The sequence below is a fragment of the Argiope bruennichi genome, chromosome 6 (assembly GCF_947563725.1).
Source record: "Argiope bruennichi chromosome 6, qqArgBrue1.1, whole genome shotgun sequence".
Lineage (NCBI taxonomy): Eukaryota > Metazoa > Arthropoda > Arachnida > Araneae > Araneidae > Argiope > Argiope bruennichi.
Window position 1 is genome coordinate 88665207 of NC_079156.1, and position 26522 is coordinate 88691728.

At 29.9% G+C, this 26522-nt stretch overlaps 1 protein-coding gene across 1 annotated transcript; it reads right to left on the reverse strand.

Moving 5' to 3' along the window:
* Positions 1 to 322: 322 nt before the first annotated feature.
* Positions 323 to 26322, reverse strand: LOC129972734 (glycine receptor subunit alpha-3-like). Its single transcript, XM_056086976.1, has 7 exons — positions 26242 to 26322; positions 23602 to 23810; positions 17026 to 17108; positions 11730 to 11870; positions 8316 to 8500; positions 5019 to 5156; positions 323 to 1105 (listed from the first exon to the last, which is right to left on the reverse strand). Exons 1-7 carry the CDS (start codon positions 26320 to 26322, stop codon positions 827 to 829), a joined length of 1116 nt encoding a protein of 371 aa, XP_055942951.1. The 3' UTR covers positions 323 to 826.
* Between the last annotated feature and the right edge of the window lie 200 nt (positions 26323 to 26522).

A 26522-nucleotide genomic window follows, 5' to 3' on the forward strand; every position in this document is an offset into this window, starting at 1 on the left:
TAGTAACCTTTCCAATGGGCAATAAGAATGGAATGAAATTATACACCACTTAAAACTCTTAACTTCACAGAACGCCAAATGGTTTTGTAAGTTTAAATACAAGGGAGAATCTTTTCAAACTGTTGATTTGGATAAATCAATAAAAGCAATTTAAAAAATCATATAAAAATTCTATGAATGTTTCAATGAATTTTAGTATTCTTTTATTTATTAATGTATACATTTATGTTTTAAAAGTATAATGTCATAGCAGCAACGATACATGACAGATAATTTCACACATATCAAAAGACAAACATTGAATACTTAGACATATTTTTATTTCAAACATTTACCACTTGCGTTGGCAAAATATTCGCAGATGCATATTCCAAAACAGTCCACTGTAATTCGTGGCGAAACCGGAACGAAGTATCCGATACCTTATAAAAATAAGAAAAAGATATATATCTTCTAAATGAATTCACTTTCGATCTAAGAGTGTTAACTGTACTCCAGCAAACAATCTCAGTCTATTTGTCGATAATTCCTTACCGATGTGTACAACGAGTCTTTAACAATTTAGTGACAAAAACATTTCGACGTAAGGTGCACGTCTGTCCAACGCAAGTGGTCAAAATGTTTCATTTTACACTATACATACTGACACAATACCTCAAATGAACAATAAGAACATGATGAAAATTCATTTAAAATTCTTGACAACACATGTAGAACATTTACAAATATTTGTGCGACTTTTAGATATAAATGGAATTTTTTTGATCAGAACAGGAAGAAATCAGAAAAGAATTAATAAAAAATAATCGATAATACTTTTCTATCTTCATTCGCGTTTGTAAATTCTCAAGTAATGTGCCCAGTATATAAAAGCAAACAGGAAAAAGCAAAAGGGAAATAATTTTCTGCTGGCAACATCCATTCTGGAGATCTCATCAGATGGCGTTTTACATAACCAATCCGAGAACCTCTTTACCATAGATGACCATCGAGGTGTATTGTCCCGTGGTGTGGTTTCCTCCCGGTTTATCTGTAAGATCCATATTTTAGAGTTCAGTATTTGTTTCATATTGTCCTCTGATCTGTAGTCTTGAATTTCGCTTGTCTGAAAAATAGTAAATAAGCTTTGAATGATAGAAATAAGCACATGAAACCCCTTTAGGAAGTAACTATCAAACCTGTTATACCGATGATTGTAGGAATAGTCCAATGAAAGTTGAGAAAAGTCTGAAAGATGTGCAAAAGATAATGAAATACGTGAAACGTCATGTAAAGCTCTTATCACATATTGAGTTTTAACCCTTAAATGCGGATGTCGACCTTAGTAAATAATTCATTTTTCTCATTTTTAATATTATGAGAATAGCTTTGAAACTCTAAAATCTATATTTATCAATAGATAAGTACAAAAAATGTTATAAAATCAAATGATAACAAGTATATGGCAATATGAGCTCTGACAATATATATATATATATATTGTTACGAAATTTCCGGGGTTTGTTTGGATAGTGGGAGTTATATGGTGTGAAGAACGCTCAATCACCAGGTGGCAGTAGAAAATAAAACAACGACGTTTATTTACACGAAGACAGACAGCACAAAGACGACAACTATATACAGCACAGAAGACGATTATCTTCAGCCGAGACGTGCCGTATACAACAGTCTCTACTGCAGACAGTAGCGCTCAGCTTAGTTCAGCACTAGCTTCACTCCGTTGCTGCTCCGCTTATCTCTGGAAGGCCAGTTCTTTACCGTCGATCCCGACTACTCTTCGACTCCACTGGCCCACGACTGCCCGGCAGCTGCGGCTGCTTCCTTTTATAGGTCTCAGGAGGCGAGGCTAGAAGCCTCTCAACCAATCAGGAACGTTCGAGTTGTATCTCCGTTCCTACTGGACGGCTCGAGAAAATTTTCGATATTTCAGGTATAATCTATTTTGGCGCCAAAGGCGCCAAATTCTTCGCCAAGTCGCCAAATGGTCGCCAAGTTTGTCGCCAAGCTCTGGGACCTCCTATGGAACCAGCTATGCTGGGAAGCAGCATCACAGATTCGTAACAATATATTTACTTATTTATTGATAAATAATAAATTCAGTTGTGACAGCATATCATTTTTGTTTTGTTCGCACATCTGAGATGCCATTATTCATTCCGCAATTCTGAATTATAAGTTTCTGTTTGAAAAATAAGGTATTTATGAATATTATCACTGTTTACAAATTTTTTCTCAACTAAAGGCCTATAAACTGCAATTAAAAAATAGCTTCAAGCCGTTTCTTATATTTTAACATTGTTAAAACGCAATATGATTTCTTAAATAATGTTTCATGTGATTCATTCAAGAAATTGAAAAAAAAAAACAATTTTAAATCAATATTTAAAAATAGTGCATCTAAAGCAATGAAAAAAAAAGGGTATTTTTAAGATAACTCTAATTTTATGCGGGAACATAATATATTTCGTCCATGTTTTATCTGTTATGCATGTTTTTTACGAAGTACAATTTTTACATTCAAACACTTAAAATATTTTCAGATGTTTTAAATTACTAATCTTGCCGGATAACTGATACTTTTAGAGCATATATGTAAAGATTTCTTGGAGTTTTTTTTCTGTAGAATTTAGAATCTGTAATTGATTGCACGAGAATCACGAAGTTTCTATGCTATTATCGGCATTTTTTTAGTCCAGTGATACGTTCTGAAGTAGTAACGGAACAAGGTCAAAACATTTTACAAACATTTATCTTTTTTAGAAAGCCGTAGAAACCTTTTGATAGAGTAGTTCATTTTCCCAGATATCAAGAAATATGCGCTTCATATGTCGCATGAATCCCTCAAGAGCTAGCTGCAAGATTGCATAAGGTTCAAACAAACAAACGGAAATTCAGTTTTATATGTATATAATTTAGATTGATTCTTCTTCTTATTTATTTTCCGTAAAATAAATGGGAAGGAGAATCCACCCGTATAATACGTAATTCAAAAATGAAGGAGAAAGGAAACTAAAACTTGTATCACATAAAAGAGAATCAGCTTTTGCTTCTGATTCCTATGAAAAGGAATAAAAGTTTTCAGAATAGAACTTCAACATTTTAAAAAAGGACAGAATCTCTCTCTCGTCAATTATATCTTAATTATCTGATACAATTTGACGGATTATAGTATCAGTACATTTCACACAATAAACAAATATGAGAAAAATAATAATAAAAAAATTATCCGATGTTATAAGATTAACGGAAAATAGAACTTGTCAAATGATGCAATTATGCTATTCCTAAAATTACATTGCACGTCACTTGGCATGAATATCTCCATCACGATTAACACCTAGAAATCGATTTCATATTCCATTTACTCATTTTGTGTTGATCAGTCTTAGAATCGTATAAATAGTAGAAAAATGTTTGTATTTATTTCATTTTTTTATTATAGAATGAATGTTTGTATTTATTTCATTTTTTCATTATAGAATGAATAAAATCTGTGAAAGGCCGTACAGTGCGAGGAATATCTTCCATGTAATAGGAAATTCCATTATACATACGTTATTGAATGAACTGAAGCATATTCAAACACGTCTCTAATTTGTAACTGCGCGTATTGCCAAAGAGATGCTGCTTCTTTTAAAAACATTGGGCCCACTGTTCCTTCATAAATAAACGGTAAGTGAATATATTTGCTTTTTAATTAAAAATTATGAAGATAAATTTATCTTACGTGCATTATTTTATTAGCACAAAATGCTCAACAATATTGTTACGATATTTTCATAAGAGTATTGTGACCATCTAGTAGTTCATTATAATGTCTATGTATTATTGTATATTTCACGATATAGTGTATTATTGTTGTTCGATATTTAAGAATATCGAACCATTTTGTAGAGATATCTTTCTCTTTTCAAGCTCCCATGTATCGCAAAATAAGCCAATAGTAAAGAAATAAATGTAGTGGCTGACTATTGAACATATACGTGTAAACATGATTATTTTTAGTCATAATCGACATGGAGATTGAAGCATTTATCATATCTATTGAGAAAAGTTTAGGAATACGCTACCATAAGGAGTGTGAGGTGAGCTTTGGCACTCTTTGAAAATTCCCTTTAATCTAGTGGAAGATTGAGTTTTTTTTAAGAAGATGGTGAAGGATTGTCTAAACATTTATTCATCAAAGTCGCAATTTTAATCATGTGATTAACTCTTTGAACTAGATCTGTTTCAACAGCCTTGAACCCATGTTTCCTGCATTGAGAAAGTGACTTAGAGACGAGTGATTTTGATTTATTCATTAAATTGTTGAGGAGGACAAATTAAAGAGGACTTCAAAAGCTAAAGCATATCTCACGTCACTGATAGCACGGTTCTTCGAAGAGGGGATTGGTAGCCTGGTACACATAAGTGAGTAATGCCTGCGTTTTTACAGCGATTAAGTCGAAAAGCAACAATGTCTGTGGATCTCTTTTGGAAATGATTTCATTTTGTTTTCTTCTCTTAAAATAAACAGTCCTTGTACTATATCTTGTGTTAACAGGAGGATGGATCAAAATTCGTTTCAATTTTTTGATCTAGTTACACAAATATATGGTGTTTAGAAGCACGATATACGAGACTCTTTTGCATTTTCTTTCGTTTTGAAAACTTGACAAATTTATATCCCGCTAACTAAGAAACGGCAAAAGTGTGCCAAAATCAATAGATCAACGGGACACTATCGACTAGCCAATTAACATGTGACGTCGAAGTCTCATGGAGGTCATGGACCTGTGCACACATTTAACATTTAACTGCAATTTATCATACACTGTTCTGTAATGTCCCATTCCTTCTTGAATTTTTTTCATTCAATTAATTTAAAAATAATATGGGAGGGGCATTTGATTTGTGTCACATGGGTATAAATTAACACAGTCATGGTCATCACGTGAGTTGAGAAAATTTCCGCTTCAAATAATTCATCAAGTTTCTATAATAAAGATAAAAAATTGCGCAATAAAATAAAAACTCACTTTTGTTTTTGAGTAGGTGTTGTAAGAGATAGCAAATTCAACCAGTGTTGAAAATACCAGAAAAATGCACACAAACAGCCAAATATCTACGGCGGTGATGTAGTTGAGAGGTGGAAGTTGAGATTTGTTGAACTGAACCTGTTCACAACATAAGAATTGGAATATTACATTGAGAATTAAATAATAATAAGAAGAATTTAGTGTAGAGCAGTTAAATAAAAAGTTGAACATGATGAAGAATCGGAACTTATTAGTAATTTACAAGGAATAAAATTCTTTTGGTTTCTTAAGCCATTCACATTTGAAAGCTTTTTTTATCTAACAAATTTATACTTGTTACATAATATTTACTACCACTAAACGTCTAAAATTAGGTGTAGTGAATACTTGGGAATCTTAAACTTTTAGAGGGCCGCGGTGGCCTGGTGGTAAGGTCTCGGCTTGTGAGCCGTAGGGTTTCAGGTTCGAGACCCGATTCCACCGAAGAACCGTCGTGTAAGGGGGTCTGTTGCACATTAAATCCGTCATGCCAAACGTCCTCCCGCTGGTGTGAAGTGGCGTGGAGAGTGGGTTGCCAGCTCAGGTGTCGTCCTCGTCATCTGACCGTGGTTCAAAATTATGAGGTCCGTCCCAAAATAGCCCTAGTGTTGCTTTACAACGGGACGTTAATATAACTAAACTCAACTCAAGCTTTTAGTACGATGCTATTCAGTGTCTGGATACTTACTACCTTTGAATTGCGTGATGGAATGTGCAAATTTCGCTGAACTCAGAATTATGAAATTCTGCTAATAATTATTTCCTCGAAAACAAGAAAATAGTTTCAAGAATTTTTATTACATTGTAATTAAAAATTAGCCAAAATTTCCCCTCAATACCATCAGAGCGTAACACATTCCAAATAATGTGATTTCTACGCAATTATTTTTGTGTTAAAATTTTTCTTTAAATAATATAAAAGTTTTAAAAGATGAATTATGAATTCACTAAGAAAGTATTTTCCAGAATTTTTATTATATTTATAATTAAGAATTAGACAAAACTTAAACGTTTCTTCTCAAAAACTTCGGAACATGCTACAGCGTAAATATTTTCTACCCTATATTTTTGGTACAGAATTTTTCTTTAAGTATAACAGTTTTAAGAATATCTTTCGTTATATTTTATAATGCATTTTACTTGCGCTTTTTTACTGGATTTATATTTATGCTCATTGTGTCGATATTAAATTCATTTTCTGAGCATTTCTTTCTGTTATATAATTAAGAATATATTTTAAATATAAAATATAAATGGACGACTCAAGCTTATAACAGTACCATATTTTGTGGTATAACTGTAAATCTCTTTTGATATTGTATTTGTGTATGCGTACATGCACGGTTCCGAAAAATGTTTGAAGCGTGCTTTAGTTTTTTACTTTTAGGGGATAAATAAGTACTCTTAATTATAAAAAAAAAACTTCAAAATGAAGCATAAAATTCGTTTAAATAATACTTCATTAACTAATAAATTAATGAACGCTCACTTCTTTTTCTAAACTTTCAGTTCAATTTCGTTTCAATTAGAGTTGGGGATTTAAAATTATAAATAGAAATGAGTATTGTATTTGTATAATAGAAATTAGTTAGTATTAGTATTATATTTTATATTATAAAATTATAAAAGTATTAGTATTATAAAATTATAATAGAAATTAGTATTAAATTTTTTATAAATGCTCATTCTTGTAAAATTCGATGGTGTTCGAAAAATTAATTCTGGCATGCAAACTTGTTTCCATAAACGCAGAAAAATATAATTATTGATTAAAAAAAGAAAAAAAAATATTTTATTATTTATCATTCGATTTGAATTATCATCGGATTTTTATTGTATTATTTCCACTATTTTAATGTTAGGTGGCGTGACCTGTAAAAGAAAATATATTTCAAATCTGTTTAAAAAAATGAATAGTCCGTTGTGTTTATTTCAAAACAAAAATATTTTTTGTAAAGAAATATAATGGAAAAATTTGTATAGAAAGTTTTTTGTTTGTATAGAAAGATGCTTGGAGCGATAAACATGTTAACTATAAAGGAAAAATGGTAATTCTAACGATTTTTGCCTTTATTATAACAATATTGTGTAATTATGATAATCAATTATTGCTGGTGTAATTGGAGATCTAATTTTAATTCTAACAATAGAACCGTCTCAATTTCACCGTCTATACTTTCAATATGAAATCAATAAAAAATATTTAAATTAAGCTATAAAAGCATATATAAAGAATACAAAATAAAATGAAATAAAAACCTAGTAAAGCTGTGATGTAATAATAATGACAATAATGTAGTTCCAAACAAAAATATTATTCTAAAGAGTCAAAAGTTAATACAAAAAATCAAAGTCCATAATGGCAATAAAACCGTTGACATAAACAACGAATACTCTTAATAAAGCTACGGATATTCTTAAAAGAGCTAGCAACTATGTAAAACAAGCCTTGTGCTTTTTGTCCTTTATTTCTATTAACAAAAAAAAAAAAATGTGTGTGTGTGTGTGTGTGTGTGTGTGTGTGTGTGTGTGTGTGTGTGTGTGTGTGTGTGTGTGTGTGTGTGTGTGTGTGTGTGTGTGTGTGTGTGTGTGTGTGTGTGTGTGTGTGTGTGTGTGTGTGTGTGTGTGTGTGTGTGTGTGTGTGTTATCTTTGCTGTATCAATAGTATTTAAAAAATAAACAGGCTGATGAATCAAATTTAACATGCAGTGTTAGGTTCTGAAGGTTCAAATTTCTTTCAAATCTGCTTTATTACGAGATAATAACTTCTTTTTTAAAAATAGTAATAGATATCCTTTGAGTCCATATGAGACCCAATCAGTTTAATTAACATGTTAAGGATGCAATATTAATAAAATTGACTCAAACAAAAGTTGGTGTTCGAAGTATCGTTTATGAGTTATAATGCAAACCGTTGGAATTCTTTTGAGCTTCAAAGAATGCCAGAATTTCTGGCAAAAAGACACATTATATTTGCGGGAAGTTTTTGAATAGTGAGACCATATAAAACTTTTAAATTTCTTAAATATTATATATAATTATTTAGACGATTTCACTAATAATATACATCCATTTCGTATCTCCTTTGTAATTTCATATAAGAGTCTATAGGAAATATCAAGGGTAGCAATTTTTTAGGAATTCTTGCGTAATCTTTTCTTTAAACTAGACATACGAATGAGTAAATTATTTAATTTAATTTAGAATGCTTTAGTTTGGTGTTTAGAAAAGAAAAAAAAAGAGAGAGATTTAACTCACTTGGGTGCACAGAGTTAACAACGAAGTGATGCTTAGTGAAACTCTCGCCGGGGCAGCTTCGAGGCGCAACCAAAATGTTACCCAGCTCACGGCCGTGATGAGAGAGGAAGGGGCGTAGATGTTGATGATGCTGCCTGTCAGACGACGCACTAAAATGATGTTTACGTCAAGAATGTACCTATAACCTGAAAAAAACACACCAGAATTTAAAAGGATAAAATAAAGAAAATTGAAGAAATAAATTATTTGCGATCCAAAAATTAAATAGATAAAAGAATACTTAGTTAAAATCTTTGCAAAATAAAATTTCAGTATACGAAAAATTTCTTTTGTTGACTTTATTTGGTGACTCAAAGTGCACGATTCAATTTGCACTCAAAAGCAACAACAATAACAAAAACTGTGGGTCCAACGATTTGTTAAAATCAGCAACGACATAATTTAAAGCATAGAATTTTAAAAGGGACAGAAATAAATCATATTAAATTCAACTGGGAAAAGAGCAACTTAAATATGTCAACGGTTTTACAGGTATTCGACAGAACTAGCAATTATACAGGGTGTCTCAAAAACCTTGACAGCAGCTTTTATTTGTTAAATATTGTTCATAGACTATACTGTAAATTACAAAGTTCCGTAAAAAAAGATGCAAAATGTTATGAAATCGATTAAAATTTTCAGGGGATTAAAATTTAAAAAATACAAAATTTTAATTTTTATACTGGCCCCGTACACAAAAATCCCCAATGAGTAAAATGTGTCCCATCCTCTAATAAGCTCATGCACAAAATTTCAGCATTTTATCACAAGGAATCTCAAAGATATGAAACTACATAAATGCTGACTCAAACCACTTTTCGATGTCTGGATATGAGTTCGCAAAGAGGAAAAATCATGTCGGATGTTCGTGTTTTGGGGGTCGTACACAAATTAACAAAAAAAAATAATTTTTCTATTTATTGGTTCTAAAGTATTAAATATTTGTAGAAATAATAACTTAAAGGCAAGATTACGTAACTTGTTCAAAATGTTTTCCATGCATGCCAATACAGAGCTGCATTCTGCTAATGACACTTCTGTACACTCTATCAAGTTCTTGTTCGGTGATGTCACGACAACTCTCTAAAATGCGTTGTTACAATTCTGTTTTATTTAAGGGAGGTGACAAATAAACCACCGTTCTTAAACGACCTCACAAAAAAAATCCATAGGCATATATTTGCATATGCAAAAATTTCTAAGTTTTTTTACAAGTTCATTGACTGTGCTATTTTTAAATTATTTTCTGTAATTTATGGTATAAAATTTTAAAGTATTTTTCAGGAAGTATACATTTTAAAATTTGTATTTAAAACTAAAGATATGAAACATATTTTATTTCTTTATGATGCATTCCTGCGTCGCGTCATCTACACAGAAGATGTAAACATTTGCATTTTAATTTGTGATTGACCCTTCACCAACTTTGTTTTAACATATCTTTGAGAATTTTGAAGATAAAATTCTGAAATTTTGTACATGACTTTATTAGAGGATGGGTCATATTTTAGCCAGTGAGAATTTTTTTTTGTATGGGGTCCTTATAAAAATTTAAATTTTGTATTTTTTTAAGTTAAATTCCCAGAAAATTTTTATCGATTTCATAACATTTTGCACCTTTTTTTACGCAACTTTGTAATTTACAATATGATTAATATTTAAAGAATAAAAGCTACTGTCAAGGTTTTTGAGACGGCCTATATGATTATTAAATGAAATTAGTATGATGGTTAAAAGTACTCAAAATTACATTCACCAAATGTTAAGTTCAAAAACGTTTTTCAAAAATTTAAAAAAAAATAAGTAAAATATAATTAATAATTAATAATAATTCTTGCTAATACAAAAATATTTGTTAAATGTTTTTATTACATTTCATAATATTCTTATACAATATTGGTTATTCTCTGTGCAGGTGATTCAATGAAAAAGTTGCATTTAAATGCATCTGGCATCTTCTGTTAATAAACCCAACACAAGAATAATTTAAAAGATAATTAATGTATTTGAAACGGAAATAAAATAAATTATAAATAATTCGATGTCTTAACAGCATTTGAGTCAATAAAATTATTACTATTTAGAAGTAATAAGAACTATATAGGCTAAGTACATCAGTACAGCATCTCTTTGAATAAATCCCAAAAAGAAAAACTTGGTCAATTTCAGATCTATAAACTAAACTTTATCTGTCACTCATAATGCATTTTACAAATATATCTTGACATGGAGCAAAATTCTTCTTTAGATAATTTTTGGATATTTAGCTTTTTCAGAAATAAGGGATGTTTCTAAAGAGATTGAAACGGTCCTGTAATTTCTTTTAAGCTGAAATTGTTTCTTTAAATCTCAAATGATTAGTCAGCCAATTGTTGAATATATTTGTTGCAACAATGTCAAATGTTGACTTTTGTATTATTAATAAATAGACCAGATTTTATATCTTTTGTTACTCTTATGTAAATAAAACTGATCGAGTTATGAATCTTTGAAGTTCATTATTTTTGGCCAATCTGTTGTCACTTGATAGACACACGGTGCTCTGCTTAGTGGATCTTCCTCAGTGTGTCAAAAATATTTTATTCTGTAAGTCATAGAACTTGCAGACTGTATAAAAAATTAAAATTTATAATTTTTTCTGAAATTCATTTATTATTTCACAGACTTTGAATTTTAATTATTTACATCATGTAAAGAAATTTTTCCGGCTGAGAATAAATACCTGTGTATATATAATTAGAGTGATCTTGTATTAAAGCAGGCATTGTTATGTAAAAGTTAAAATTAATTTTTTTCGAAATGGAGTGATATAAACAAATTTATTTAAATATGCGTTTTACTATTTTTCAGCTCATAGATAATTTGTGTAGTCGTATTTTTGCATAGAATTGCATATCCTAATCAATGATAAGAGATTTTTCCAATCCCTAATATTATTTCTGTACAAAATTATAATCCATCTGAGTTTATTCTTTTGGAAATATAAAAATATTATATTTGTTTATTTCCGACAGTCATCAGCTTGTATTTTCTTCTTTATAGCAAAATTTTCCTCCTCTGATTTCAGTAGCTTAAAATAGATTATAAAACATTGTTTTGATGTTACATTATTTCATTTCTCAGTACCTCCTGTTACCGGTACATAAGCAAGAAAAGAGTCATTTTTTTTCGCTTCACACAACTTAGCTAAAACTATGTTGTCGTGGAAGAAGATACCCAGCTTCCAATTGGAGGTAGTATAATTGATAATTAGAGAAAATATCCATAAAATTCTTTTGTGCAAATACTATTATGAATGCTATATTTATTTGTGTATAAATAGAAAAATTGAATTGATTCCAAATAAGATTAAAGAAAAAAGAACTTTATCTTTACCATTAACGCTTTTGGAGAACCGTAAACTCTCATACGGCGTCCTCAAATAGAACTGGGGAGGCTCGATTTTGTTTAAAAGCAAAACAGGTTTGGAATGATTGGTGTTCCACTGAATGTGAATGACGGAGTCGATCGTGTTTACTGAAAGAGGTAGAAATCAATCATTAGAAAGTGTTACATTCAGCATGGAATGAAGAATGTCTACGATATCATAATGTTATTAACATCAGTGATAATATAAACAGACATAATGGAAAAAGTTACAAGTTGTATAATTATTATCAATTAAGTAATCTTTGTCAATTTAAACGTAAGTGACATGTTTAAGCAAATTTCAACTTGAAATACGAATTCTTGTTAACACAAAGCGTCTAACAACATTGTTACGGTGTCTGCATGGTATTTTCATACATTCATAATATCGAATAACATCGGTAAATAATGTACAATATCGTGTGCTAATAGCAATTGATTCCTGTAGCGAAATCCTATAACTAAAATTAAAGTTATTTATTAGCGTTTATTTTTATAATTTTTTTTTTACATTTAGGAACAAGCATAATGATAGCACAAGGAGATGCTATATTTTGTTTTATCATATGTCTTAATGCTTCAAATATTGTCAATTAAGCTGATCATATTTCTAGCATTAAGAACGAGACGCACAGACAATAATTTTCTTGGCTGAGCGTCATTATTTATAAAGACACGAAAAATATCGTTGCCATCTGTTACAGGTGCTGCCATCTATTACAAGGCAGCTACAATTCTTCTGATCCTCTGCTTTAAAATAAAACATCTTGTCCCAGTTTAATATAATTTCATGATATCATTTTTAAAAAAAATAAATTGAAGATTGGTTAATTTTTTTAAAAGTTTTAACATCCAAATTAATTTTTAGCAATTTCATTTCACAACACTATATTCAGTGTTCAAAACCTATCTTGTTGATGTCAAACACTTGATAATTATAGGCATTTCTGACAAGAATTGCTACTATCGTAAATGTCTGGAATAATAAGATGGAACAGCATTAAAATAAGCGAAATTCAATAAACAAACACACCTACTGTCTTAAGTATGATTTATAAGAATATAACTTAGAATTGTTTTCTGCTACAACTGCTTATCTTTATTCCAGAAAACATTATCATGATCATACACTTCAACAGATTGGTCATTTCTTAGTGAATTTAAAACTTGCTTTCTGTCTCTTTCTTGCTATCTATCAAAAACTTTTGCATTTTCATGAAGCTCATTAGCTGGGTGTATTTTAAATTCTGATCATATTTTGTCTAATTTATTTTAGAATTAATCATATTTTGATGTAATATTTTTGGAATTCATGAAATTTAATGATGTTAAAAATTTACAAAATATGAAAATATCTCCTGTTTTCATCCGCAGATGGCAGCTTGATATATGTCTTCGTCCCTGAAAGGTTGTTATCTTCATTTCGATCTTTTTGCCTCATTTCTTTTTTTAAGTTTAATATGTGTTTGATGAGGTGCCACAGAATTCAGCTAATACGAAAGAGTTCCTTCCTTCCTCAAGTTATAAGATAAAAATGGCTTATTTCGCAAATTTACCCAGTTAGCTTTGAGTTTACGATTGAGTTATTAAGTGGAGTATGTACATTTTTTCAAACTGCCTGTGAAATTAAACGTTTTATAGTCAGTTTACAATAAAAATTAAATAAATCTATTCAAATTTTTTCTATTAATAATTGTTGCGATATTTAGGTTGAAAGCTATGTATAGATACAATTTTATAACTGTAAAGATCTGAATATAAATTTTACCTATTTCATTTTCCACACAAAAAAAAGGCATTTAATCAAAAGCTAATTAACAATAGTGAAAACAATTTCATTTACACTATGAACGATGATCTTATATAAATTTCTATAAATGTTTGCACTATTTTTAACTAATAAAATGACTTTTGAACTTATTTAATAGAGTAAAGAAATAATAAAAATGACTTCCGAACTTTAATTAATTTATTTTTTTCCATCTTCAGAAGCTGGGAAGATACGAGAGTCTTTTAAAATATATATTTAAATATGCACTTGTATTTTAGTTTTTTTTCTTATTTTTATAGTGTAAAAAAGTATTTAAAACAAGGTTTTATTAAAAAAATTATAAATGAAGTCATATAATTTAAATAAAGTTCCAATTAAAATAGTAAGCAACCAAATCATTTTGTCTTCCTGGTTATTAATTAATTTTGCTTGTGTTCTTACAAAAAAAAATGATGTATTCTGCAATAAAATTAATTTTATCAATGATTTATTTGCTATTATTCTATTTATTTTTGTATAAGTAATAAAGAAAAAATCAAGACATTGAATGCATTCCATTTTCTCTATTATTTTTAGGTCAAAATTAATCCCATAGATGGCAGCAGTGCTGTATGAAAGTTCAATTTTTTTTTAGTCTTTAAATCTCAGGAAGACTTTTCATCATTTATGAGAAGATATAATTAAGGAAAATTTTCTTGCATCAAAATATTACATTAAAGTTTTCTGAATAATTGTTATAATTTTTTTCTATTAATTTATCATTTCTTATTTATTTTTCGAATTGAATTGCGTGAAAAAAAATGTGGAAGAAAATAGTATCATGAAAATTTTCTAATCAAGGCAGATTTATAAATAGGCGAAGTTTATAAAGCACTGGAATAGAGAATAAATATAGATTTTTCAACTACTTAGGCAATATGAGCTAAATAGTAGCTCAGTCCTGTCTGGTTCTTTTTATTTTGAACAACAGAACGATAAGACATTATTCTCATTGAAAAAAAAAATCATTAAATTAATTTTAAAATGTCGAAATAACTCAAATTATTTGGTAAAAAAATTATCCCATTTTCATTATTATGTTCAGAATACCTTTACAGTTAAAAAATAAACTTGTTTATCGTTATGAAGTAATAAAAAATATTTTCAAAGAAGTGTTACATATATGTTATATATATATAGTAAGGCGCAAAGTTTAGAAATTTCCAGGCTATAAATTCTTGGCTTTTTCGTATTTCAAATATAAAAAGCATAAAAAAATTCGACTTCTAGATTCTGAAGATTAGATGAAATGCCCTGGAATGTTCTCTACTCTTTCATACGCAAAATACAACCAATTCGATAAAGGAAGTGTTACATTTACGTTCAATCTAGGACTAAACTGGATGAAATGCGTATCATTATTATTGGTCCAAAATATGTACTTACTTTTAATCACTAAACTAGAAGCATAAATTTCATCATATTTTATTGGTATGCAAAAAAGTCGACAGGATAACTCTACGACTGCTTTTTTTCTCGCATATGTAGTATTAAAAAGGAAAACTTTTTTATAATCTTCAGATAACTCAAAACAACCAGACTTATATTAATAGTTACATTCTAGAATGTAACACGAATCTGAAAGAACATTTAAAAATGTTCTTGTCCATCTACTTGCCTGACAATCTGTGATCACTGGGCTGGAAAGATATCGGATTATGTTAGAAATCAGTATGAGGGCTTGAAACAGGATTTTTTAAATTTGTTTTACATTTTGAGTGACATTCATCAATGGGAACCTTGTTCGGAAGTGTGCATAGAAAATTGACATCTCACAAACTTACAGAGATATATAAATAGATAGTTTCATCACCCATGGTTAAGTCAGTATTAAGTTTAAGACGAAATCCTTCTATGGCTGCGTAATATTTTTGACTTTGTATGTATATAAAAGTGATAATTCAATAGCCTACAAGATGGGCAAATGGATCTTAGTATGTTGTCTTGACCTGAAAAGACAATTAGTATCAAATTTTGAACTCAGTCAGTCAACTAGGAAGAATTTCAAAACCTGTGTGGTGATCTTCATTATATTGCTGCATTGAAAAGAGGCAGTTGACTCTCCATGGCCGAATGGTCATAGCATTGATCTCATGTTCAAGAGATCTTAAGTTCGAATCCCGCTAGAGACAATGCGATTCACAGTTTATGTAAATATTTAATTCCTTGATTTTATGTCTCCCTTTATTTCATGTCCCAGAAGATTCTGGTCGTTTCTTTAGTTTACCAGATAAGTGTTCTGGGCTTTTCTTATTGTCCCCAGAAAAGTATTCTGGAACTTTCCCTGCTAGTATAAAAGCAGAAGATCTATCAGTCACTGTGTTCTGAGTTCAGAGTTGAGTTAATAAATTGGTTTAGCTCTACTTCTTGAGTGTGTCATTGAGTTCCATACTAAATTACCTACGTGATAATATAGGGAAGGTAAGAACAGGATGTGCTATATTTCTTGAGTATTCAAGAAAGTCGAAAGGAAAATTCCGCTTATTATAACCATTTAAGCTGAAGAAATAAATTGGCACTGAATCGGTCTCTGGAAGAGATCCAAATTATGTACCATTATGTCAGTATACTAGGAAAGTAAGTATAGGATGCATTACACTTCTGGAGTATCCACGAGTAATGAAAGGAGAAGTCTTTTGTAAATTCAACCATCTAAACTAAGGAATCAAAGTCAGTCTGAATCGGTCTACTGCAAGATAATCCAAAATATGAGAGTTTGTCTTTACACAAAATGTGTTTACTACAAAAATATTACAGAGATATAAAAGGAGAAACTTATTCTTGATATGACCATTTAAACATTGAGGAAACGAACCACGATTGCACCATGGGTGCGGGAATGAGATATCATATCTAAATAACTGATTTACATTTTTGCTGGGATGGTAATGGTATGGGGCTGAGATAATTTACCTCCACTCTGATGATGGGAGATATAGGACGAATTAATCTATAACTGATTATGGATCTTAAAATTGAGTATCGCTGTGGGTCATTAAGTTCCCGTATTGATACCGTGATGATTATCATTCAGACGGCCTTGGATGCCTAGATAGGTACATACCATTAGATAGCTCTTTTATGGATCTTCAACATATATAGGAACCCTGAATATTTACAGACGTAAAATTTTGATTAAAAATCTGATGATCAATAACTTCAGAATCAATTCTATTCATAAAACCTAAGCATGCATTTTTGCCTTCAGGGCAATTTTGACCTCCTTCCACTTCCCTGCCTCTCCCTTCGCTCTTCATTTTTTAAATAAGAGAGGAACCATGCTTCCTATAAAACAAATAAATCCATAGCTTTAAATTAAGAAAAAAAATTTCCTTTATTCTTAATATTTATGCTATACTCTTTTATAGCATAAGATTTCTATTGAACAAATTTAGGAGCTACACAAATTTATAAAACTTCTGATGATTCATGCAAATAACATCTTGTACTTACGTAGTCGTATTGAAAATATGCATTTCTGTGTATCAAATGGATAATCTCCGAAATCCATTTTACATCCGACTTTAAACATGTACCTACAAAATGAAGATACACATTTAAAGATATATCACATGCCTTAAATAAAAGAAAATTACTATACAATGAAAAGTTACAACTATTTTGTTTCAACTGAAATCACTATAAGACGATACTAACTAAAACCAGTGGGAATATTCTTCCCTCGACTTTCTCCTGTACATTGATGTAATGTACAGGTAACAGATGTCTTGAGCCACGTAATGTATTTTTATTTATTTTTCCCTGCCAGTTTTAAGTGAATTGGTAAATATAGATGGCGACCGGGATTTGGCTTTACTTCTTCGTCTTTTCATTATGTTTCATTTAAAGAAATATAAATTTTGGAGTAAGATAAAATAGGCATAACCACCTCTTACTCCCCATTCACTAAGACACTGCTCATCACAAATTGGATACCTCGACCGGCCCTAAGGTAGGCGGATAAATCTTAATGACCGAAACGCCGCAACAGCATTGGTGGGAACTGAGGTTGAGCCCTAAAGGCAATCACCGGCCACGATACAACACTTCCCGTGGGAAGCATGTTCTGTCATCGGTAGGAGGTAGCAGACCCCCATCATTTCTGTATCCACTGAGGTGGCGAGAATCAATCACCATGTCGGTAGCTTCTCATCCTCATATCTGAGGTGCCCGGGGCGGAAGTAAATGACTGCTCATATGTTACGATAATATAGCGCTTTCTTTTTCGGTTTTTCTTATAAAAATCTGCATAGCTTGAATCTTACAGGTATATGCGTAAAGAGGAATTTACTTAATTGGTATTAAATCAATAGCTTTCAAAAAATCGTTAGGTCAGTTTTAGTGCATCATTTCAATAGGGTAATTTTCATTTTAATATTTTCCTAACAATTGTGCTATTGTAAAAAAAAAATTACTTAAATATTTTTGACATAACATATTTAATCTTTCTGAACAAATACATTTTGTATTTTAAAATGCAATATATATTTAGTAAGTTTTCAACTTTATAATAAGGCATGAATTTAATTATAAAAATAATTACAAGAAATATCTGATTTCTGCCTTTACGTGTAATGGTAGAAAACTATTTATTATGTAACTACAAAAACATCCCATTTCCCTACTTTTCTTACTATATTACTGAGACACGTACATTGGTCGAATTTTCGAATAGTTCATTCCAAAAGTTAACCAGTTTATTATTTGGAATGTAGGCCTTTTGTGGCCTACTTCCAGAAATTCAGTTTATGTATTCATTGTTGCGTCTTGAAGGCGATAATCAGAACCACTGCCAGTTACTAAAATCTTTTATTTCATTAAATCCAACCTAGGAACATTACTGCTTACAGACTTTGTGCCAAAATATTATTCTTGGCAAGAAGTAGGAAAATTTTGAAACTTTTACAACATCAAAGGCAAGATATCAGTTTGATTAGGACTGACTAAAAGTGCCTTCATTAGCCACTAAGAAATTTGTTTTGGACTTTTTCAGCACATTTAGTACATTAACTTCTTTTTTATTTTGGACTTTTTCAGTAAATTTAGTATATTGAGTTCTTTTTTTATTTTTTTCTCTACATAAACCTTAGATACTTCTTTATACCGAGAGGGCATAGTTTAACATTAAACCTTGTCAAGTTGGTTTAATAATAATGATTCTTTCTTTGTTTAATCATCCTTTAAATTCCCTTCTAATTCATCAACTGAATTCACGGAACGATAACAAATTCATAAGGTGTTGTAAAAATTATTTTTATTTGAATTTAATAAGTTCATTAAAAAACCAGGCGATGAAAAGTTTGCAAACGTTACCAAAAGCAGATATTTGCTTAATGGAAAAGATATCATTACCAGATTTGTCATTTTCTTTAACCAGATTTTCCAGATGTTTTTTTTTACCAGTTTGTCATTTTTTTCTTTTTGGGGAAGAGCATGAAAAGTATTATTTATAATAATCTCTTTATCAACTTCCAGAATGAGCTAGCTCATCGTCACATTATATTGTAACAGGAAATTGCAATATGCAATAGATATTAATTATAGTAATTTTCTTTATCAACTTTGAGAAAGACCTCATCGTCACATTATATTGTAACAGGAAATTGCAATATGCAATAGATATTAATTATAGTAATTTTCTTTATCAACTTCGAGAAAGAGCTCATCGTCACATTGTATTGCAACAGGAAATTGCAATATGCAATAGATAATAATGATAGTAATTTTCTTTATCAACTTCGAGAAAGAGCTCATCGTCACATTATATTGTAACAGGAAATTGCAATATGCAATATATAATAATGATAGTAATTTTCTTTATCAACTTCGAGAAAGAGCTCATCGTCACATTAAATTGCAACAGGAAATTGCAATATGCAATAGATATTAATTATAGTAATTTTCTTTATCAACTTTGAGAAAGACCTCATCGTCACATTATATTGTAACAGGAAATTGCAATATGCAATAGATATTAATTATAGTAATTTTCTTTATCAACTTCGAGAAAGAGCTCATCGTCACATTATATTGCAACAGGAAATTGCAATATGCAATAGATAATAATGATAGTAATTTTCTTTATCAACTTCGAGAAAGAGCTCATCGTCACATTATATTGTAACAGGAAATTGCAATATGCAATATATAATAATGATAGTAATTTTCTTTATCAACTTCGAGAAAGAGCTCATCGTCACATTATATTGCAACAGGAAATTGCAATATGCAATAGATATTAATTATAGTAATTTTCTTTATCAACTTTGAGAAAGACCTCATCGTCACATTATATTGTAACAGGAAATTGCAATATGCAATAGATATTATTTATAGTAATTTTCTTTATCAACTTCGAGAAAGAGCTCATCGTCACATTATATTGCAACAGGAAATTGCAATATGCAATAGATAATAATGATAGTAATTTTCTTTATCAACTTCGAGAAAGAGCTCATCGTCACATTATATTGTAACAGGAAATTGCAATATGCAATATATAATAATGATAGTAATTTTCTTTATCAACTTCGAGAAAGAGCTCATCGTCACATTATATTGCAACAGGAAATTGCAATATGCAATATATAATAATTGTAGTAATTTTCTTTATCAACTTCGAGAAAGAGCTCATCGTCACATTATATTGCAACAGGAAATTGCAATATGCAATATGTGATAATTGTAGTAATTTTCTTTATCAACTTCGAGAAAGAGCTCATCGTCACATTATATTGTAACAGGAAATTGCAAAATGCAATATATAATAATTGTAATTTTCTTTATCAACTTCGAGAAAGAACTCATCGTCACATTATATTGTAACAGGAAACTGCAGTATGCAAGACAGCTAGAGTTTTAAAAAGTATACTGTACATATCAGAATCGCGAGATTATTACTTTTAGACTATTGTACTTAGGTAATATGTGCTACGCAGAAAGATTAGATGTTATTATGCCTCCTAATTCCGCGATAATTTAAATTACCCCTATTGCTAAATATAAACATCTACTCCTTTCATTTATCTTGTCATCTTTTTTATGACGAAATAAATGCGCCCTGGAGCGCTCTCTCTCTCTGCGCTGAATATATATTCTCTGCGCTGAAGAGCAGAGAATTTTCGAATCCGAGACTGACACATCATGCATTATTAAGCAATGTAACATTACACATCTGCAATTTTTGCAATGCTTTTGTTTTGAGCGTTTAAAACTAGAAATCCTTGAAAGATTTTCTTGTTTTCCATTTTTCTCTGTGCTTTACACTATTTTTGAACTCTTTATTAAACATGACAATTCCGAATATATATTCTATGCCGCAATATTTGAATTTGGTTTTATTTTGTACCCTTTACCACCTTTTCTATTGTGACAAGATGATTTTGCAACACATTGTGAGTTCAAAATTGCTATACAATTATTCTTTTTTTTTTTCAATTTTTTCTTTCTGAAAATATTTTATCGGCTCATTAACTAAAATATTTTAAAGTAATATTTTAATTTGATAAAAAAAAAAGCCTCAGAAATTTACTTTTTTGTATTTAATCCTCCTAAAAATCACCCAAATTCGAATTTAAATGTTTCATTTCTGTATATAAATTTCTCAAATTTCCCCTTTGGCATTAACTAATCAGTACATTATAAATAAAACATTCGACTGCAGATATATTTTTTTCAAATCAATACGTATTTCAGCTCAAATAAATCGAATGTCCATAATACCCTTTTCGAAAATTTGTCTCTAGAACTTAAGAATAAGACAATCATTTCTTCATTTAATGCATTTACAAGAATAGAATTTCTAATATAAATGCGTCTGTTGTTATGGTAACTTCTAAGCTTTAACAGCTTTAAATTCGAAACGTGCATATCTTTTCAACAACCAATGATTCAAATAAAATCATGAACACAACTTTTAAGTGCCATATATTATTGGGTTTGTTTCTGTTTATTCATAGGTAAAGCATACCGAAAGAAAGCACTGTTATCGTTAAAAATATTTATCTCGAAATTTTGAAGCTTCTTGTTTGTCTACATCATTAAGTAAAACTTTAGATATATAATTATGCCTGACTATGAACTCAAATAACTAAAAAAAAATGAAAAAGCTAAACAAATGAAATAGAGTATATGGTCTTGACTCGTAAGGGCGAATTCATATATCGAATCATTATAAATATTATTGAACTATATCATATTTTCGATCGAATTCATCTACAAATTGACTGTCTATTAATCTATTAGTAGGTATGCAAGAGCGATAACACAACAATGCAACAAATTGCATACAATATACTCCCGAGTACCCGGTTCGCGACTATCCGCCCAAGTTTTCTTTTAACCTCATTAAATGAGGAAGGCAAGGTATTGCATTGGCAATATTACAAGGCATTGGAAGAGGGCGTCTACTGCGAGCTAAAATGCAGAAACAGTCATCATTAAGAATTTTTCAAAAACTAAAAACTGTAAATTTTGGCTCTTATCTTAGGGTTACCTTTTCGTATCTGCGTAATCATTTTTCAGTAAAAAATAAAATCAATTTGAGTCAATTTTCTTAAGAATTAGGCCAACGATTTACTCTAAAGTTTTGTTTACGTTTCCTGGCGGGAAGTTAATTATAACAGAATTTAATTTAAAATGTGAACAATTTATATCCATTAACTTACTTTTTCTCTAATAAATTCTTAAAATAAATGTGCAGTGCAGTATATTAACACATATAAACAACCAGTACAGAGCCTTCTATTTTAACTCGACACGTTACCGGCAACTGCTTTTATGATTCACCGTGTCGCGGCTTCGTTCACATTCTGCTTGGCTTGGGGTAAATGGAGGGTTTTGTACTCAATAAGAAGGGAGAAAATGTGTATTCTAACAGTGAGTTTTGTTATAAAAATTATGTCTTCTGATATTGGTGAGCAAAAGAATAATTTCATAGAACTCCGGCCTATTCGGCTTGCTCTCTGCCACGTTAGGCCAGATACTTTCGAGTGTATTGTGTATGAAATTTACTACAAGATCAGAATATCAAACCTGGAAGTTTCTACAGTATGTTGAACCTAACTGAGCAAACGGAAAAGGATCGATATCCGCTCTATTTCGAAACAATACGAAATGCATTAAATCATAAAAGTAGACAAAAAAGTCTAGAAAGAACTTGCACTTTCGTTTCGTTGCAAATTGTTACTGATTTTCACTTTCGCACTCATTTCAAAGCAATTTTATAGTTGTTGTTTTTATTCAGGCATTTAAAAAATTCTGAAATTTTTATATAAATAAAAAATTTCTCCGAAAAAATCGTAATTTTTTAAAATTATGCCTTTGTTAGTGTGTTAAAAAGTGAGATTGGCTTGTTTTTAATTAAATTCTACTTTTTAGTAATTATTGTTAATCTTATGAAGTTTTGAAATTAATTTATTAAATCGAATACAATTTACGCCACTATTATGAAATTAAAAATGTTAGTTAAATAACTGTTTAACTAATTACTGTGCTAATAATATCAATGTTATCAATACGAAAGGTCTCAAACACCCTTTCAACAAAACTATGGCAGGCATCCAAGATGCCTGAATATCACTATCAAATTCCTACCAAACAAATTTAAATGTGGTTAACTGAATACCTGAAGTCAACACTTTGTTCATTAGAAATGCTCGCCCAGAATGGTTTAGAGATCAGAAAGATTTTCTGATCTCTAAACCATTCACTCAATGCCTAAGCATACATTTGTTTAATAGCTATCAGCTAAGCTGGGAAAATCTTTTGAATAGCAAACTCTCATAAACAAAGGCTGTCTTACGATTTTTGAGAATTTCCTTTTTCTATGCGAGGGAAAATTGGGCATTCCAATATTTGAGGTACTTGAATTCGAATGATCTTAAGAAGGAGAGAGTTAAAATAATGAGTCAAGTTTAAAAATTGTAGCACAGCAGTAAGAGAATGAAAATTCGAATGTATATTTCTCACACATTCTCAAAAATAAAAATATATTTTAGACAAAAGAAGAAAAAACAAACAAACACGTACCCTGTTGTTTGAGAAACTGCTGCTGGTGGTCTTACTTTGAATAGCATTTCACGCTCGGGGAAAGATCTGACTTGTTTCGCATCATCAAAGAGAATGTTGGGAGTCCACAAGAATTTGGCGCAAATATAATTATCTATAGGGCAGAAATCGCTGCAATTGAGACGGTAGTCTGTCCACTTAGCTGAAACAAACCCCTTTAATTCAAAGTCCTGAAACAACAACAACAACAAAAATCCAATGAGATATTTAAAACTGAAAATTGTATGAGTAAAAGCAATGTGATGTAAAAACACTATTCTTAATTTCTATATTATTATATAATAAAAAATGCCCCATCTGCACCTTCTGATATTCTGTTAGCAATATCTTAGATACGATTATCACAGATTAACTAACGGAAGTTGTAACAGAGTATCACACGCATATTGGCGAATTCTTCAGAAAAAAAATATTATTTGTCTTATACTTTAGATTGTAAATAAAATTCGAAGTTATCGATCTCTTAAATGATTTTTATTCATTTTAGGTTTATTCGCACACTAGTAAAACAGTTAAACATTTATAAAATCTATCTGAGTTACAATGCATTTGATTGATTACAACAAATTTTTAATTTTACCCAGCGTTATAAAAATACAGATTCTGGGAGAGCAACATTCCATGGAGATATGCATGTTCTTGCTTTCCCTGAGAATATAATAATATTTGATGAGTCTATGTAAGTGTCATCTCCTACGTATGGTTTGATTTTATCAGTTGATTACATTTATGTAACAGAACATAATACTCGTGTTATTATCAGTTCCAGTCTTATCCTTCAGTGCAGCTGCATATTTAGGCGGGTCGGGGTTTATCGCCCACGGTTAGTATGCGATTCCCTGGGAAGTTAATTCAAATATTTACATGAGAAACAATTATTTACATTCTTACGCAAGATATCGTCTCGCACAACCTTAGGTGGTAACGCAATGGTTGTGAAAATCGTTATAGACAATGGGATGTACCTTCTTAAGAAAGGTTTTATACACTGGCAGGTGAATGTCACTTTTTAATTGAACACGGGATCTGAGGTTCTAATCACGTTGTTCAAGTGAACTTGAACAACTGAAAGGTTTAATCTGGGTAGGAATTTACATTTTATGCTCATCTCTTTATTGTTGTATTGCAATATCTTTGGCTAGTTATTATTCATAATTTCTAAATTAATTGTATAATAACCCCTCTCCCATCAAAAACAGCAGTACGTAGAAAATTCAGTAAAGCAATAAATTAAATTTAGTTTATTCATAAAATTGAAAGTTCCGTTTGTTTGACTATACATATACAATTCCACATCCCTTGAAAGATTGGAAAGAAATTTGGCCCACACGTCCCTTTCCACCTAAAAGGATTAACTGTGCTATTCAGTTTCTATGGTTCTCTATAAAGCGTGAAATAGCAGTTAAAAGATTATGCAATTCTTCACCATAATTTTAAACCAAATCTCGGGGCAAAAAAAATATTTTTATACCATCTTTAAATTTTTAATAAAAATTCTTTTACAGTTCATTTTTGTATACTATTTTTCTTTGGTTTAAATGATTTTTTTAATGCTAATTTAAACATAATTTTTATCAATTTCATTTTTTAATTGAAATATTGACTATATTGTACTGTTTAATCACGTATATTCATTCACGCGTTTCAGCCAGGGTAAATGTTACGGGGGGGGCAATTTTTAATTTTCATGCATAGAAAAAGAGAAATATTTTGATTTTAACTTGCAGTAATCAAAAGACTTAATGTGCAGTCTTTCGAAATTGTATCAATTTCTTAAACTCTCCCATCTAATATTATCACATATTTTAGCACTTTTAAAATTTTAATCTGTTCGTTTGTCATATCGTGTTTTTATTAGCGTGAATACACTGATAATATTTTACTTTACTTGATAAATTTGTTAATTTTTATTTGTCAAGTAGCGAAACTAAATTTGGCGTTTATCTCGAAGCTTTAAAGTAATAATCAATTAATTATTATTAATTAGAGATAAAGGTCCTAAAAACTCATAAAAATGAATTTAAGAATTCGAAATTCTTTCGTTAGATATAAAGAATATATATATATATATATATATATATATATATATATATATATATATATATATATATATATATATATATATATATATATATATATATATATATATATATATATATTGCGCTTTCTTACAAATATACGCACTACAGGTACTACGACTAGTACGTAATAAAGCAGTAAAATTCAGCAGCGAAAGGTAATACAAGTAGACTTCTAACTGAATATCTAAAATTAATAACATGAATAGAATATTCAAAGTTATTATTATATTGTGAATATAAAAGTATTTCACTGTGAATGCTTACTTTTCTTTTCTTTTTGAAAGAACTGCATCGCTTCAAATATATTTTACAAACATTTTAAATCCTTCTGAGACATTCATTCAGTGGTTTATATAGAAAAACAGAGTCGAATTTAACTATCATATAGTAAAAATATTAATTATAAAATTTATGAATCATTGTACATTTTATAATTACGCATTAATAAATTTTCGAAAATAATATTATTTTTTTACGGTCAAATAAATTAATAAAATAAATGTAATATATATATCCTTACCATATCTTCTTCTCTGATCTCATCTAAATTACTGATGTAGAATTCGAAATCTAATTGTAGTGCTCCTCCTGTTGGAAGCATAGAAAAGGAAAAGAAGAATGAGAATTACAAAATTTAAATACAAGAGAAATGTAATTTGAGTTGAATAATTCATATTTTAAGCTTATATTCTTTGATTAAATCAAAAATTGTACGATATTATTTAATTTAACAAACACACGCAGCAAGAAAATTAATTCATCCAATAATTTTTTTTAATAAAGCTTCCCATTACAATAAAT